The 16228-nt window shown below is 41.2% G+C and overlaps 1 protein-coding gene across 4 annotated transcripts in view; it reads left to right on the top strand.

Moving 5' to 3' along the window:
• Nucleotides 1-16228, top strand: part of LOC133414409 (zinc finger CCCH domain-containing protein 7B-like) — a 23844-nt gene extending 7616 nt beyond the window's left edge. For 3 of the 4 annotated variants that reach the window (XM_061699746.1, XM_061699745.1, XM_061699748.1), the window contains 16 exons: nt 3763-3811; nt 3905-4074; nt 4323-4869; nt 5499-5560; nt 5641-5728; nt 5874-6035; nt 6681-6892; nt 6989-7089; nt 7180-7361; nt 8167-8252; nt 8931-9079; nt 10216-10321; nt 10431-10536; nt 11554-11690; nt 13842-14011; nt 14758-16228. In XM_061699746.1, coding sequence (XP_061555730.1) covers nt 3763-3811; nt 3905-4074; nt 4323-4869; nt 5499-5560; nt 5641-5728; nt 5874-6035; nt 6681-6892; nt 6989-7089; nt 7180-7361; nt 8167-8252; nt 8931-9079; nt 10216-10321; nt 10431-10536; nt 11554-11690; nt 13842-14011; nt 14758-14938 — 2508 coding nt within the window. In that variant the 3' untranslated portion in view covers nt 14939-16228. The remainder of the gene's footprint in view (nt 1-3762; nt 3812-3904; nt 4075-4322; nt 4870-5498; nt 5561-5640; nt 5729-5873; nt 6036-6680; nt 6893-6988; nt 7090-7179; nt 7362-8166; nt 8253-8930; nt 9080-10215; nt 10322-10430; nt 10537-11553; nt 11691-13841; nt 14012-14757) is intronic. The other variant, XM_061699747.1, reaches the window with a different exon arrangement.

Below are 16228 nucleotides of genomic sequence, written 5' to 3'. Positions count from 1 at the left end.
ATGTGGTGGAAGCTGAGACAGGACGAGTGTTGTGCAGCTTTTCGGGAAGAGGTGAGACAGGCTCTCGGTGGATGAGAGGAGCTTCCAGAAGACTTGACTACAGCAGCCAAGGTGATCAGAGAGGCAGGCAGGAGAGTACTTGGTGTATCTTCTGGCTGGAAAGGAGAGAAGGAGACTTGGTGGTGGAACCTCACAGTGCAGGAAATCATACAAGAAAAGAGGTTAGCTAAGAAGTGGGATACTAAGAGGACTGAGGAGAGGAGAAAGGAATACATTGAGATGCGACGTAGGGCAAAGGTAGAGGTGGCAGAGGCCAAACGAGGCATATGATGACATGTATGGCAGGTTGGACACTAAAGAAGGAGAAAAGGATCGATACAGGCTGGCCAGACAGAGGGATAGAGATGGGAAGGATGTGCAGCAGGTTAGGGTGATTAAGGATAGAGATGGAAATATGTTGACTGGTGCCAGCAGTGTGCTAGCTAGATGGAAAGAATACTTCGAGGAGTTGATGAATGAGGAAAATGAGAGAGAAGGGAGAGTAGAAGAGGCAAGTGTGGTGGACCAGGAAGTGGCAATGATTAGTAAGGGGGAAGTTAGAAAGGCATTAAAGAGGATGAAAAATAGAACGTCAGTCGGTCCTGATGACATTCCTGTGGAGGTATGGAAGCATCTAGGAGAGGTGGCTGTGGAGTTTTTGACCAGCTTGTTCAATAGAATTCTAGTGCGTGAGAAAATACCTGAGGAATGGAGGAAAAGTGTAATGGTGCCCATTTTTAAGAACAAAGGTGATGTGCAGAGCTTTGGGAACTATAGAGGAATAAAGTTGATGACCCACACAATGAAGTTATGGGATAGAGTTGTGGAGGCTAGACTCAGGCCAGAAGTGAGTATTTGCGAGCAACAGTATGGTTTCATGCCTAGAAAGAGTACCACAGATGCATTATTTGCCTTGAGGATGTTGGAAAAGTACAGAGGTCAGAAGGAGCTACATTGTGTCTTTGTAGATGTAGAGAAAGCCTATGTCAGAGTACCCAGAGAGGAACTGTTGTACTGCATGCGGAAGTCTGCAGTGGCAGAGAAGTATGTTAGAATAATACAGGACATGTACGAGGGCAGCAGAACAGCAGTGAGGTGTGCTATAGGTGTGACAGAAGAATTTAAGGTGGACTTGGGACTGCATCAGGGATCAACCCTGAGCCCCTCCCTTTTTGCAGTGGTGATGGATAGGCTGACAGATGAGGTTAGACTGGAATCCCCGTGGACCATGATGTTTGCAGATGACATTGTGATCTGTAGTGAAAGCAGGGAGCAGCTGGAGGAACAGTTAGAAAGATGGAGGCATGCACTGGAAAGAAGAGGAATGAAGATTAGCCGAAGTAAGACAGAATATATGTGCATGAATGAGAGCGGTGGTGGGGGAAGAGTGAGGCGACAGGGAGAAGAGATGGCAAGGGTGGAGGACTTTAATTACTTGGGGTCCAACCGTCCAGAGAAATGGTGAGTGTAGTCAGGAAGTGAAGAAACGGGTCCAAGCAGGTTGGAACGGGTGGAGGAAGGTGTCAGGTGTGTTATGTGACAGAAGAGTCTCTGCTAGGATGAAGGGCAAAGTTTATAAACCAGTGGTGAGGCCAGCCATGATGTACGGATTAGAGACAGGGGCACTGAAGAGACAACAGGAAGCAGACTTGGAGATGGCGGAAATGAAGATGTTGAGGTTCGCTCTCTAAGTGACCAGGTTGGATAAAATTAGAAATGAGCTCATCAGAGGGACAGCCAAGGTTCGATGTTTTGGAGACAAAGTAAAGGAGAGCAGACTTCGATGGTTTGGGTACATCCAGAGGAGAAATAGTGAGTATATTGGTAGAAGGATGATGAAGATGGAGCTGCCAGGCAAGAGAGCTAGAGGAAGACCAAAGAGAAGGTTGATGGATTTCGTGAGGGAAGACATGATGGCAGTTGGTGTTCGAGAGGAGGATGCAGGAGATAGGCTTACATGGAAAAGGATGACGCGCTGTGGCGACCCCTAACGGGACAAGCCTAAAGGAAAAGAAGAAGAAGAAGTAATAGTAAAGCACTGCTTCTACTGTCTTCTATTTTTCATTGTGTCAGTGAAGAAATTCCATTTACCGTATTTTCACGACCATAAGGCGCCCCTTATTAAAAGGTGCAGTTTCAATTACGGGATCTATTTCTGTATTTAACACACACATAAGGCGCACCGTATTATTGGGCGCAGGCATGGCAAAACATACACTAGCTTAAAACATACGGTAGCATGCATGCACGCTAAAACAATGTTTTTAAAAAGGCAACGGGAGCAAAACTGAGTTCGGTTGTACTTTATTGAAGTATTTAACAATGTACTCTCGTTATTTTTTGGTCAATCCTCCTCCACAAATCCATCAAAGTCCTCATCTTCTGTATCCGAAATGAACAGCTGGGCAAGTTCTCTACCAGACACGGCAGGTTCCCTCTCGTCATTCTCGGAGTCAGTCTTGTTGCCGTGCGGCTCCTCAGAAATGATGCCGGCTTTTACGAAAGCTCGAACAACAGTGCAAGCAGACACGTTAGCCCAAGCATCCACAATCCATTCACAAATTGTGGCATAACTCGCCCGGTGCAGCCTCCTCGTCTTAGTAAAGCTGTGTTCGCCATCTGTCATCCCATCGCTCCCACACCGCTCGCAACTTCGGTTTGAACGCCCTGTTTACACCGATGTCCAGCGGTTGGAGTTCCTTTGTCAAGCCTCCCGGAATGATGGCAAGCTCCGAGTTATTGCACTCAGTCGAATGGTGACTGTAGAGACGCTTCTCCCGGCTGTTCTTTGCTCATTAAGCCAGTGGTCTTCCAACTCGGGCCACCTCGCCCTGTTTCCGCAGAAACTCAGCTTTGTCTTCTTGACTTGGCGAAGCTCGTTTTCCTTCTCTCGCGGCTGCTCGATTCCCATGTTCCTCCGCGTAACTGATAGCTTTCAGTTTAAACTGTGCTTCGTAAGTGTGTTTCTTCGTAGGTGCCATTTTCGGGGGTCCTTAGCCAAACCGATGATGTTTTGCACAATGCACACCCCAGCACTATATATCTACTGGGGGTGTGCCTTTAGCGTCCTCTGTCACGCGCACCCTTCCCCCTTTAACGTCCGTATGCTGTCCTCAGTCACGTCCGCCTTTCCTCTATATAAGCAGCGTGTCGGCAGGAAATGCTCCAAGTCAGTCAAGCGGAGCGCTCATCGAAGTCACCAAACAACATTTACAGATTTTGGAACTCGGTGCACACATAAGGCGCGCCGCATTATAAGGCGCCCTGTCCATTTTGGAGAAAATTTAAGACTTTTAGGTGCCCCTTATGGTCGTGAAAATACGGTACACAGTTTTTCTTCCACATTGAGTGAGTCATGTCACATACTGTATGTCAGTTGAACATCGCATGCATTGCTGCAATACACAATACTCGCAGTCACTTAAAAATACCATTGCATATTATGTAAAACTCTTCATAGGATAAACAAGTGAATGAATTGGCAGAGGAGCTTGCCAACCACTTGGGACTGAAAAAACGAAAGCCCTGTGTCAGTGAAATTGGTCAGTAAAATTAAATGTTTTTTCAGTTATTTGAAACGTTGACGACCGAGAAGAGACAAATAAAAAAAACATTGTTCCTAACAATTTCAGCATTCACCAACTGTATTAGATATCTCACAGATGCCTTTCACTTAAGTCAAGGAAAGACTTGATACCATTTTAATGTGTTTCTCATACATAGGTGTCTTATGTCGGAAATGTCACAAACCCTTTAAATCAAATTGGACCAGGTACGTATCAGTAGCCTTACAGCCACCATATGTTTATTTTCACGAATATGTTCTAGCTACTGTGAGCACAGTTTTCTCCATGTGTCTCCTTAGTCGGTTTTTCCAGCATGGCTCACTGTGCCATCCCTGACAAAGCATATAATGTAGACCAGTGTGCCATCTCTGACCTGGACAGACTGGACACTTTGGAGGACGATGAGCTGCTTGGCGATGACTTGGACAATTTGCTAGACTGCGTCCCTAATGAACACATACCACCTAAGGTAAAGACACATTATTTGGATTGTCAAAGCTTTATAAAACACCCAAAATTAAGTTTTATGTGTTAATACACTTAATGAATTATTATGCATTTGAGCCACAATGGACTGAGACACCTTAAAAGGGAGTGGTATAGAATGACTGAATACATGTAAAAGAAATATGTATATACTGTGTGTGTGTGTGTGTGTGTGTATATGTGTATATATATATATATAATATTGACCATTTGTTTCTCTTTGTGTTCTAGAGCCACAATCAGGAAGTAGCCTCACTTTCCAGCAGGGAAAGCACTTCAATGCTGCCTTTTCAAACGCCTCAGCTCCCCCCAGCCTTCTTTAGCTCATCAATTACTCAATTTATCTCCATGAACTCCCTTTCACTTGGCGGTCACAACTCACTGGATGCCCGGGATGACTTCTCATCTCCACAGGGACTGCATTCCTTAGATAACCTCCCTGGAAGCGCAGATGGTCCAAGTTTGAAGTCAACAATGCTAGATTCCTTGGATGACCTCTTGTTGGCGGCTCCGTGTGCTGTAGCTGTAGAAGCCAACCAGTCCAAAACAGAACCGAAAGAACTTGAAAAGTCAATTGATGATTTGCTTGATGAGTGGACACCTGTAGGGCGAACCTGTGACCCATCTGCTCAACTTCGTTCTGTGTCGGGTGTGAACCAGCTGAATTCCCTGGATTCCTTGGACTCATTTCCCCCAATGGAGGGTGGGGGGCCTTCTTTTCCTGCACTCCCACAGAAAGGAACAGGCCTGGACTCACTCTGCAATTTCAGCTCCTCTGGTGATTATACCTCATTCATGTTATAGGCAAAGAAGTACACGTATTATGCTTTAAATTCTTGGGTACAACTATCTAAAGTATGCAATATTACATCCGGCAAGAAACAAGTATGATTTACACTAACAAGTTTAGCAAATTTATAACAAGTTTTGTTGGGGATTGGAATGAAGGTGCAGACGTAATCTTTTTTTTTTTCTTCTTTGAGTGGCCTTCAGGACGCAACTGTTTCCCCTTTTTCAACAGACCGTTTTGACTATGATTGGCTGTAATTTTTTTAAACAATTTTTTTGAGTGGCCTTCAGGATGCAACTGTTTTCCATTTTTTTACATTCTGTTTTGGCTATGACTCAAAAGCGACTTTTAGCTCTTAGTTTGTTTTTATTTTTAAGATAAACATTCCTTACTCACTGTATCTACAAGTGTTCCATCATTTTTATATGCATTGGTTTGGGTGAACATACTATATGTAAGAAAATTCACCGCATATGTCGGTTATGTATTTCTTAACCATGAGAGTTCAATTAATACATAAAATGTTTATCACAACTATATTAGTTATATCAGGAATCAAGCTTATTGACATTTACACAAAAATGTAATATCATCCATGTTCTTTCTCTGCCCTTTAGCTGTCGCAACGTCTCACAGTCTCATTACTTTAAAAAAGCAATTCCCAAAGTGCAACGACAAAGTGAGACTTGCTTTTATCTGGATTATTTTTTTCATCTGTTTTCTTGGGATTTTAATCAAATTATTGTCATTCTATCAAAGCAGTGGCATACACAAACTCCAGTATCAAACCCTCTGTCTGCCACCCATGACTTCATGCAGGCCTGTACTAGTTGCTTCCCTCGCCAAGGTGGGTTAGTCTGGTTAGTATGTTCTAATGACCTTTTATCCAGCTCTACACTGTAGTGTACAAAATGTTGTTACATTTTTCACTGCGGCATATTTTGTTTTTGTTTTTGATGAGGTTTAAAAAACTTTTGTATGTTTGTTTTTAGGTCAAGGGATATACACCTCAGTTCACAAACCTGACCTCGCCCACAACTGTAAGCGAGACATTCTCTTGTGTAAACGAAAGGGAGCGCTTCCTTCAGAGTGGACCATAGTGCGGCAGCCACCTACATGGACATCCTTCAGCGGGCCATTTGTTCTTTGCAGAGGTGATGATGATCTCTTCCATCTTTAAGGATACTGTATGTCTTGTCTTGTTCCTTTTATAATTTTATTTTAAATTTTACATGACAAAACAAAAGAAAAAAAAATAGTTTTATAGTGTGTGACAAGCTGATTGTTTTAACAAACCTTTGAAATACTTGTAGATGGAATCTTTCAGGATACTGCTCACAATGTTAAGTTTAATGAATAACACACATGGTTAGCACGTATACCGAATTGTCAAAGGTTATGGGTTCGTATTTCAACTTGGGCCGTCCTATGTGAAGTTTGCATCTTCTCCCCATGCTTGCAAGGTTTTTTTTCTGGGTATGCCAGCTTCCTCCCACCTTATGAAGACATGCGTGGTAATGTAATTGGAGAATCTAAATTGCCCATAGGTGTGAATGTTTGTGTGAACAGTCTATACTGCATGTAACCTGACAGCACTGTACTCTTCCTTTTGTCCAAGGTCTGCAGGGGTGAACCCCAGCTCACTCTAGAGGAATTGTAGTTGATTTTTGTCAAATCATTTGTGTGAATTGTGCAAGATGTTTAAAAAAAAAAAACACTCTCCTCAAGGCAACATTTTTATGTGAAGTGATTGTGAGTTCTTCAATCATCTGCTTACTTTTTTTATGTTTTATATATAGAGCTGTCTGGAGATTTGGGCCTCTGTAAATTTGGGGAAAAGTGCACATTTGCCTTTCACCAATTGGAAATCGACGTTTGGACAGAGGAGAGGAAGGGGACGCTGGACAGAAATCTGCTCTTTGGACCGCCAGGTGTCACCAATGTAGACCCTGCGAACAGCATTATACGCCTTCTACAGGAACACAAGGGCATGTTCATATTCCTCTGTCAGGTCAGGAATCCAAAAGCCCACTGCACAATGGAGAACAAAATAGCAGACATTTTCTGTGTTCATGTCTGGATCTTTTTTTTCCCCCCCTGTCTTCAGGAGTGCTATGACAGTAAACCTCGGTTCATCAGTAAGCGCTGCAGTGAGGATCCCAGAGTGTGTTCTAACTTGAATGTTCCCCACTCCTTTGATGCCAACAAGTGAGTGGAACGCAACAGTCACTTTCATTCTCACTCAACTTGTGTATTCTGTTATGCATATTTTAATTTCACCTACTTTGTGCCTGTCAGGTGTTTAGCATTTGTAATGACGACCACCAACATTAACTACAGAAAAGTGCGTCCACTCAGCATACGGGCCCACTTAGAATTGTGCAGCCAAGCCATTCGCGATGGATGCCGAGGGGAGTACAGCTGCCAGAAGGCTCACTCAGTCATTGAGCTACAAACCTGGAGGGTGCAGTGGGACAAAGGTGCTGTCTACCAGAAACATGTACAGTTAAATCTTCTAAGAGTTGTTATTATCATTTCATCCTCAACTCGTCCCACGGCACTTCACGGCTTGTTTCCATCAATGCTGTTTCTTGCTACAGCAGATAACTTTTTAACAGTGACTGTTAAAAAGTCACATTTTAGCAGCTGCACTAAAACGGAGTGTGCTCATAGTTGACGACTTGCTTGAGAAGAATGGCGCATTAAGTTTGTGGAAACAGCACGTTTTCACACCCCATCATTCTGACACATCTTCTTTCATGCTTGGATATGTGTGGTTTTCAACACAAAATTCATCATAGTCCCATTTGTCAGGAGTATCCATCTTCACATTTTCTATCCTGCTCGGCCTTATTAGAGTTGCAGGCTTTTGGCGAGGGGCGGTGTACACCCTGGACTGGTCGCCAGTTAATTGCAGGGCACAAAAGAGAGGAATTAATGAAACCATCTTTTTTTAAATTATAATTGAGGTTTATAATTACTTTGTAGAATTATTTTGATTCCCTGATGGAAGAATATTAGCCAGGCCACAGTATGTAACAAACGGTCGCAATGATAAAAAAATAAGATATTGTTCAATTATTAAAAATGTTAAATTGATACTTCACTGACAGTATCACTCAATTTGTATTATCTTTTGTTAAAGCTACATTTCCAATACAGTTCTTGGATCTTATCTTGTTAGATTGCACATTTTTACCTCACCTTCAATGTCTGAGAAGATAGTAGTAGATTTAGTTTCTTCCAATTGGTGAATTAGTCTTTTTGGTGTGTTCTTGTTTCTAGGTATCAGTCCTGATGAGCTTGTTAAAGTCTCATCAAAATATTATGAGAAAGAGGAGCAGAAAGCAAGGAAACGGACCTCAAGTAAAGTAAGACTGAATTTTACATTTGCAATATGTTATTTTCTTAAATAACATTGCAGTACTTACATTTGGAGTGTCATACCACTACTTACTGTAAGTAAAAGTACAGATAATGTTTAAAAAAAAAAAAAAAACTGGTAGAAGTAAAATGTAATGTTTAATGGCACAACGAAAAATATAACTTCACACAAAATAGTTTCCCTCTTTTATTAACTTACAAAGTGCTTGTACCAAGAATAATTATTTATTTATTTTACTGCGAGGTAGCTAGCGTTAGGCCCTTCATGCTATCAAGATGTTTTCTTGTAGCTCTGCTAATGTTGTGAAGTGAGTAACAAAAAAATGCTAAATTAGCTAAAAATTACTGGAATTTTAAATTTATTTTTTGTCACATTAGAGAGAATTTCTGAATACCAGAAGCTCATGGTTTTTAGGCTTTCAAAAGACAACGCATTTGCCATTAATCATTCTTGGAGCCGAGTACATCAAACAATTCTCTTAAATATGGCAATGGATGGGGAATATCTTCTCGTCATTGTTGTTGTTAATGCTCCCTGGATCACGTTCCTCGATGACCCTGTTTTTTTGTTTTGTTTTGTTTTTTGCTACGGTATAAGGTGGACATTAGTCATGTGAAAACTGGCTACAATAGTATTTTTTAAACTTGCTTTATTTTGTAAACAGGATCATGCTGCTGCAAATGGTAGGGGCACACCAAAAGGCAAGAGTTTAAACATGAAGATGCAGTTTGTCTGTGCTCAGTGCTTGCGAGGCGGCTTCCCCAGTATGCCGGACAAAGCTCTTCAGTATTGCACTGCCAGCCCCAAGCACCCGTAAGTTAAAAAGTACAGGAAGCTGTGTATCTCTTCATATTCTGACCTCAAAGGGTTCAGCAGACTACGTGAAATCCAGTGGCAGGCCCTGTGTTTGGTACTTGGGCCTTCAGTAAGGACTTAATTCAATCCACTTCTTAATACCACCACTATCACATCGCAATTATATAAAACATCAATACAGAAACACAACATAACTGCACACAACTGTCCCACGTACATTAATCATAGCAGTTTAGAATCGATATTTAATTACATGACAAACACAAACAATTGAAAGACGATGCAAAATATGTTCATGTGTGCAGATGTGTTTAGCTTGTCAAATTTTCTCTGACCAACCAATCAGAGACAGAAAAATGCTAAGGTTATTGTGAGCTAACTGAGGCAAATTTGAATTCTGATTGGTTAAAGAAACAGTCCAATCGCTAGTATAGTTTAAGTTACATCAGCCAGCACTACTGATTCTAATGGCCCTGGGAAGATTAAATTGACATGGCAGGTTGAAATCTGTTTGGACCCAAAAAAAAAAACAAATCTAACATACATGTACTATAGACAGTGCAGCCACAAGAAACACTATGAAATAAAGAGAATAGACTATTGGGAATAAATGAATACACTTTCATGGTACAAATAATTTAGGTTGTAGAAGTTGACGAGCACGGTGGACGACTGGCTAGCAGGACCTGGGTTCAAATCCGGCCTCGCCTTTGTGGAGTTTGTATGTTCTCCCCACGCCTCTGTGGGTTTTCTCCAGGTACTCTTAGTTTCCGCCCACATCCCAAAAACATGCATGGTAGGTTAATTGAGGACTCTAAATTGCCCGTAAGTGTGAATGTAAGTGCGAATGGCTGGTGACCAGTTCAGGCTGTACCCCGCCCCACGCCCGAAGTCAGCTGAGATAGGCGTCAGCACACCCGCGACCCGAGTGAGGAAAAGCAGTTAGGAAAATGGATGGATGGAAATGTTGACTAGTGGTTCTGATAGTGTTAAGGCCAGCAGAGAAGGCCTTGCTTGCCCTGATTGCTCACGGCTGTTTAAATCAAGCAAAGCTATTGTCTTACAGTATCTCATCATCCAGCTGCTCACACTCCCTCTCCTTTTCATCTCAAAACAACAATGAACACTTTCAGGTGGATAAAAAACCAAAGCACACTGTTGGTGAAGTCCTTGGAGAAGAATAAATGGGTTCCTGTCAGACCGCTTCCACATAAAAAAAACTTCCCCGCACATTATGAAGTGAGTCTTCGTCTTCTCTTAAGTGCTGAGGAAATTGAGTTAAAAGTAATTTCCTTAGTACACTGACTTGTTTTGGTGTTTTATCAGCATTTAAGTTCTCTTCTGGCAGTTGTGTACCCGGATGTTGGAGAAAAAGTGTAACTACAGTGGAAACTGCCCCTTTGCACACAGCGAAGAGGAAAAGGAAATGTGGATGTACATGAAGAATCAAGGCGGCAAGTTATTGAAATAAACAAACAAAAGAGGAACTCAATACATACCAGTTTAACAAAACTGTTTTTGTGGATAATTGTAATTTACTGTATGGATAGAAAAAACTTGAGCCACCCTTAATTGTTTAATCCCAGTGTTTCATTCAGTTCCATTTCCACAGCTCACAGAATTTTAGGAAGACATTGTAATTGTCTGCCACTGTCGAAACATTCACCTCACGGGTGGTTATCTCTTTATATTCCACAATCGATGCAAAATATTATTGGGACAGTTTGTAAAAGGCACTTTTCTGTTTCAAGACGTACCCCAGAGCACAAAGCATGATCCTTACAGGCATGCTTGCCATGCTTGGATAATTTGGTGTGGAGTAACTTGACTGGCCTAAGGCTAAAACCACATCAAACACTTGGCATGAACCAGAACATCTATGTGAATGTGACATCACTAATGTTCACTTTAATACATTTTAAACATTCCCACACATACTATAATATTTGTAGAAAGTTTACCAGAAGAGCAAGAAAAGTTTTGGTGTCGAAACCTTTCATCAAATGTGACTCTACTAAATACTCCTACTACTAATAATAGTACATAGATTTTCGAAAATGCAAGGAATCTACACTCCAGTCGTTTTAACTAAAATGGTAACATTTCCATTCGTAATGCCCCAGAAAGATAATTCAGTTATTCTGCTCCATGTCAAGGTCATCCTAATACGGATTGGTTTTGGTTCTGAATGTGGGGATGTGACTGCTGCTTCTCAGTGCAGGAACGATCTATTCTAGTGGGATAATCCTGAAAAATCTTTGACTTCTTGCGTTGTCGCCTAGCAGTTGTATAATAGCTTTTAACTTGTTAAATAAATTAAAAGTGAAGAACGCCAAAGTGGCCTTAGCATTTACTATGCACGACCTATGGAAGAAAATGTTTGGACAACCCTGCTCAAGTGTCAGCATGTCTGTCAGAATGCCTTTGAACAATGTCCTAATTGATGAAGTATTTTGTGTCTATGCCTGCAGTCTATGAGATGGAGCAGATGTACAACATGTGGCTTACATTAAGCACAAATAGTCGCCAAGCAGACGGACCCATGCTCACCCAGTCCATCCCAGAAGAAAAAGACATTGTCATGCCAACAGACAACGCTGAACCAATGGTGAGGAATTGACATTAACATGAGTACCACAATGTGAGAGTAAAATAAATAAATAAAAAATACAAAACTCGCTGGCCATGTGGTCAATTAAATGTGTTTCGCCTGGTCCTTCATGTTTTCTTTCTTTAAGAATTGTACCCATCTTACAAATTCTACCTGGGTAATCAAACATATGAGCACAACTGTGTTTTCAAATTTACTAAATAAAAGTAAGGCTGTTAATTTCAAAATAAGAGCAAGTAAATAAAAATTTAAAAAAAGGATTACATGTTCAAATAAAGTGCTTAACTTCAGAATAATTATTTGGAAAAAAACCTCACAAAATACAGATAATACTTCATGTTTTGATCACATGGGTAGAAGCAAAATCATGCATTCTAAAAATGCATTATACATGGATAGAAGGGTTTTCAAGAATTTTGAGGTCAATTTGGGGGTGCGTATTATACATGGGTGCGCAGTTTACACAAGAAATTTCGGTAATTCAAAACACATTCTAGTTGAAAATCACTTGGTTTTGGGGGTTGGTTTTGTCTTATGCTAATGCAGACTGCAGCTTTCGTTAGCATAATGCCCGGGGTAGAGCTAGAGCGCTGTGACGAATTGAAGGCTCTTCAGTATTACGACTTTTCCGACCCCTCTATTGACTAAGCGAATTTAAAAGGAACAATTAAAAAGTATGACCCACATTGACAACATAACCGAACATTTAAATATGTGCCAGTTATCAGAAGCTAATCTGTGCATCTAACATAACTCAATGCATCGTATTTTAGCATTTGGCTTTGCATAATTTCAATGTAGTCCAGAAGCCAGGCTTGGATGTCACTTGACAATTGTGGATCTTCGCCAAGCATTGATCCCAAGTTAGGAGTGCAGAAACTTGATGTGGGGGGAGGTTATTGTGTAAATTAGCTGAATTTGTTTTGCAAAATTCAGAATGACTCACTCACAGAAACATTTTCAACAGGTAGCTAACAAGATTTACTTGGTTGTTTAATTTCACACTTTTTGTGTACAAATAATGAAAAGATAAATTTTCCATAATTTCCCCTTTTAAAGAGGTGTCCCCCTCCCTAATGTACAGTGGCTGACGGGGGCAAATTTGCTGCAAACGGCCATATGCTGCAAATGCAGGACTGACACGAAACAAAAAACAAGCTCATAAAACAGCAGCAAAAGAAAAATGTTGTAATTTAAAATGCTGCAATCCCAGAAAACAACGGCAAACGAAAAATGCTGTAAGATAAAAATGCTGCAATCACAGAAAACAACTACAAAAGAAAAATGCTGCAAGGGGGGCGCGACCTTTGGGACGGAACAGTCCTGTGGTACCAAGAGGTGCTTATCATAGATACTAGATGCGCCAGCGCCCTGTAGTAGCCCAACTAACAGACGTGCCATGTCAGAAAGGTGTTTGTTCCCACAGAAGGCAATGCTTGAACACTGAAATTAGTCGTAACTTGCTCATAAGGGTTACTGTTTTGTCAACGCCAAAGCATATGTTATCAATATGGAACATTTGCTAAAAAGCACAAAAATTAAATGTAAAACAGAGACCCAGTTCCCTAGTCGTAATTGTATAGCATTTGACCATATGCAGCACAACGTGACGGCATCCTTGATCTTTTTGGTTTTCTCACAAGTCCACACGTGGAATGCATTAACATTGACCTCCCGAGTTTAGTGTCACCATGAGCGTGTCGTACTACCTATACATATACCTCTGGTGCTCACAGGACTGGGCCGTCCTAGAGGTCGCGCCCCCTAGTGGCCTGGCGGACTTCTGTTGTGTGGCGTGAACTTACAGTATTTTCTCTCCTGCAGTTGTTTTGGTATTTGTGTGTGTTTAGTTGTGTTTGCAGCATTTTTATGTTTCAGTATTTTTCTTTTTCTGTTTTTTTTTTTTTTTTTATTGCCGCTTTTCATCTTGCAGCATTTTCTTTGGCAGTTTTATGTGCTTGTATGTTATCGTCTTGCATAATTTCTGCTGTGCAGCATATGGCCGTTTGCAGCGCATTTGCCCCTGTCGGCCACCGTACTGATGTGATTCATGTTTTTGATCTGCAACCAAGGTAATGACTGCTGCACTGCCTATTTACATTTCAGTTGAGCTTCTACTGTTATCTGCACTGCCTATTTACATTTCAGTTGAGCTTCTACTGTTATCTGTGTGGGAGGCACAGTAACGGCGAGCGACAATGGCAGAAACACATCTCAGCCAAAAAGCACAAGGAGCGCCTGTTCAGTTGTGAGGGAGAAGATGAGGCTTTGAAGTGGAGCTACCGCTTCCCTGGTACATTCTTGGAGCTCTGCACCAAGTAAGACATCACTTTCACGTCACCTGGCCAACATATTTACACAGGAAACATTTATTTGGGCTTTATGGTCATCAATGTCATCATCAGACTTTGGAGAAGTGTACAGCTGCTAAGCCAATTGTTTTCCATCCATCCATTCTCTTCACCGCTTATCCTATTCAGGGTCATGAGGTGCTGGAGCCTATCCTAGCTTACTTCGGCCGAAAGGCAGACTACACCCTGAACTGGTCGCCAGTCAGTGACTGTGCTTTTATGTTTCAAAAGTATTCTCTGTCAATTGACTGTCTGTTGTCGTACTAGAGCGGTTCCAACTAATGGAGACAAATTCCTTGTGTGTGTTTGACATACTTGGAAAATAAAGATGATTCTAATTCTGAAATCACATCATATCTTATTATTTCTATATACAGGGTCAGAAGCTTCATTGTTAAACCAAGTTTTATCTTGATTTGGTCCATTTTTTTGCGCACAGATTTACATTTTCCAGAAACATGATTTTTTTTTCCCCCTGATCATGTAATTTGTTGTGCTCATCTAGGAGAAATCTCAGACTGTTGCTATATTATGTAACTACTCTATCAAGATCCTAGATCAGATGATTGATTTTACTGTAAATAGATTTTTTTTTTTATTTATTTTTTTTTTTACTGTGACTCATTACAGTTTTAGCAGAGGTATGTGTACTCTTGGTGCACTTGTTTTGAATGAATTTGAAATTAACATGGCACGTTTCCATTTTGTGTTAGGTTAGAAACTGGCTGCGCTGATGGGGCAAGCTGTGACTTCGCCCACAGTTCCGAGGAGTTGCAGGAGTGGATTGAGAGACGGCATTTCCTGCGTTGCAAATTGGCCAAAGCAAGGGAAGACAAGCTCATCATGCCTGATGAGGTTGACTTTGGAAAGTACAACTTTATACTTCAAGACTAAGAACTACAAAAGAACCACTTGATCCAATTTTTGTCTGACATCACAGTTTTTTTATTTACTTGCTTTTGGTAGCACTTATTCTATAGTGGTATATGCTGCTGTCTTTCGTCTTGACACAGATTTCATTACAATGCCAACGGCGGTCCCAAGCCCGGATAAAAAAATTAGTGGGTTGCGTCAACAAGGCATTTGCGTATTTAAAAAAAAATATATATAATAATAATAATAAATAAATAAATAAATAAAAAGCGGCGGCACGGTGGACGACTGGTTAGAGCGTCAGCCTCACAGTTCTGAGGACCGGGGTTCAATCCCCGGTCCCGCTTGTGTAGAGTTTGCATGTTCTCCCCGTGCCTGCGTGGGTTTTCTCCGGGCACTCCGGTTTCCTCCCACATCCCAAAAACATGCATTCATTGGAGAGACTAAAAATTGCCCGTAGGTGTGACTGTGAGTGCGAATGGTTGTTTTTTTGTATGTGCCCTGCGATTGGCTGGCAACCAGTTCAGGGTGTACCCCGCCTCCTGCCCGATGACACGCCCGTGACCCTAGTGAGGAGAAGCGGCTCAGAAAATGGATGGATGGATAAATAAAAAGCCAACTACAACAACAACTTGCTTTTAGAAAATGGCGGCTATTTTATTTCTGATTTCTGTTGTATTTTCATCTATTGCTGACATAATCGGCTTTAAAAACTGGAACAATGGCATTTAGACTGATGGAAAAATGTTATATATTATTGCATAAAAATACAGTGTTGCTGTGACTGCATTAAGATGATAGCACCCTTGTTCACTCGAAACGAGTATTTTGGAAAAGTACTACAATGAACATGCCACAAGGCAATAAACTCCCCACACCTCCATTCAGAGACCACATCCTGGTCATAAAATGTGATACCACCTACTCAAGCTTCATAAAAAGGGCAGCGGGGAGGCAAATGATAGAAGAGTCCTGCTCGCTGAGAGCGCGACTGTTTCTCCTCTTGCCGCAAGAGAAAAGTCCTGGCTCAAGTTGTGTTTTGTCTCTTTTGTTTTTTTCCGGTGCATGCTAAATTGAGAATATCTGTAGATTTACAGATTAATTCTGACAGACTCACATTCATGCAAACCACTGTCATATATGTCCTTCATAAGCGCAACCTCTACTCACAGATGCTTATCCCATGCAGACAATATCATAAACATAGTCAAGACTAATATTGTTTTATCCATGAGGTTTATCTCAACATGCAGCACAAATAAAAATGTTTGGTTCACATCTGTATTATGGATATAAAGTTTAATTACATGA

This window comes from Phycodurus eques, chromosome 16 (assembly GCF_024500275.1).
Source record: "Phycodurus eques isolate BA_2022a chromosome 16, UOR_Pequ_1.1, whole genome shotgun sequence".
NCBI classification, from domain to species: domain Eukaryota; kingdom Metazoa; phylum Chordata; class Actinopteri; order Syngnathiformes; family Syngnathidae; genus Phycodurus; species Phycodurus eques.
Note: the sequence above shows the minus strand (reverse complement) of the source record. Positions and strands in the feature narration are given on the sequence as shown.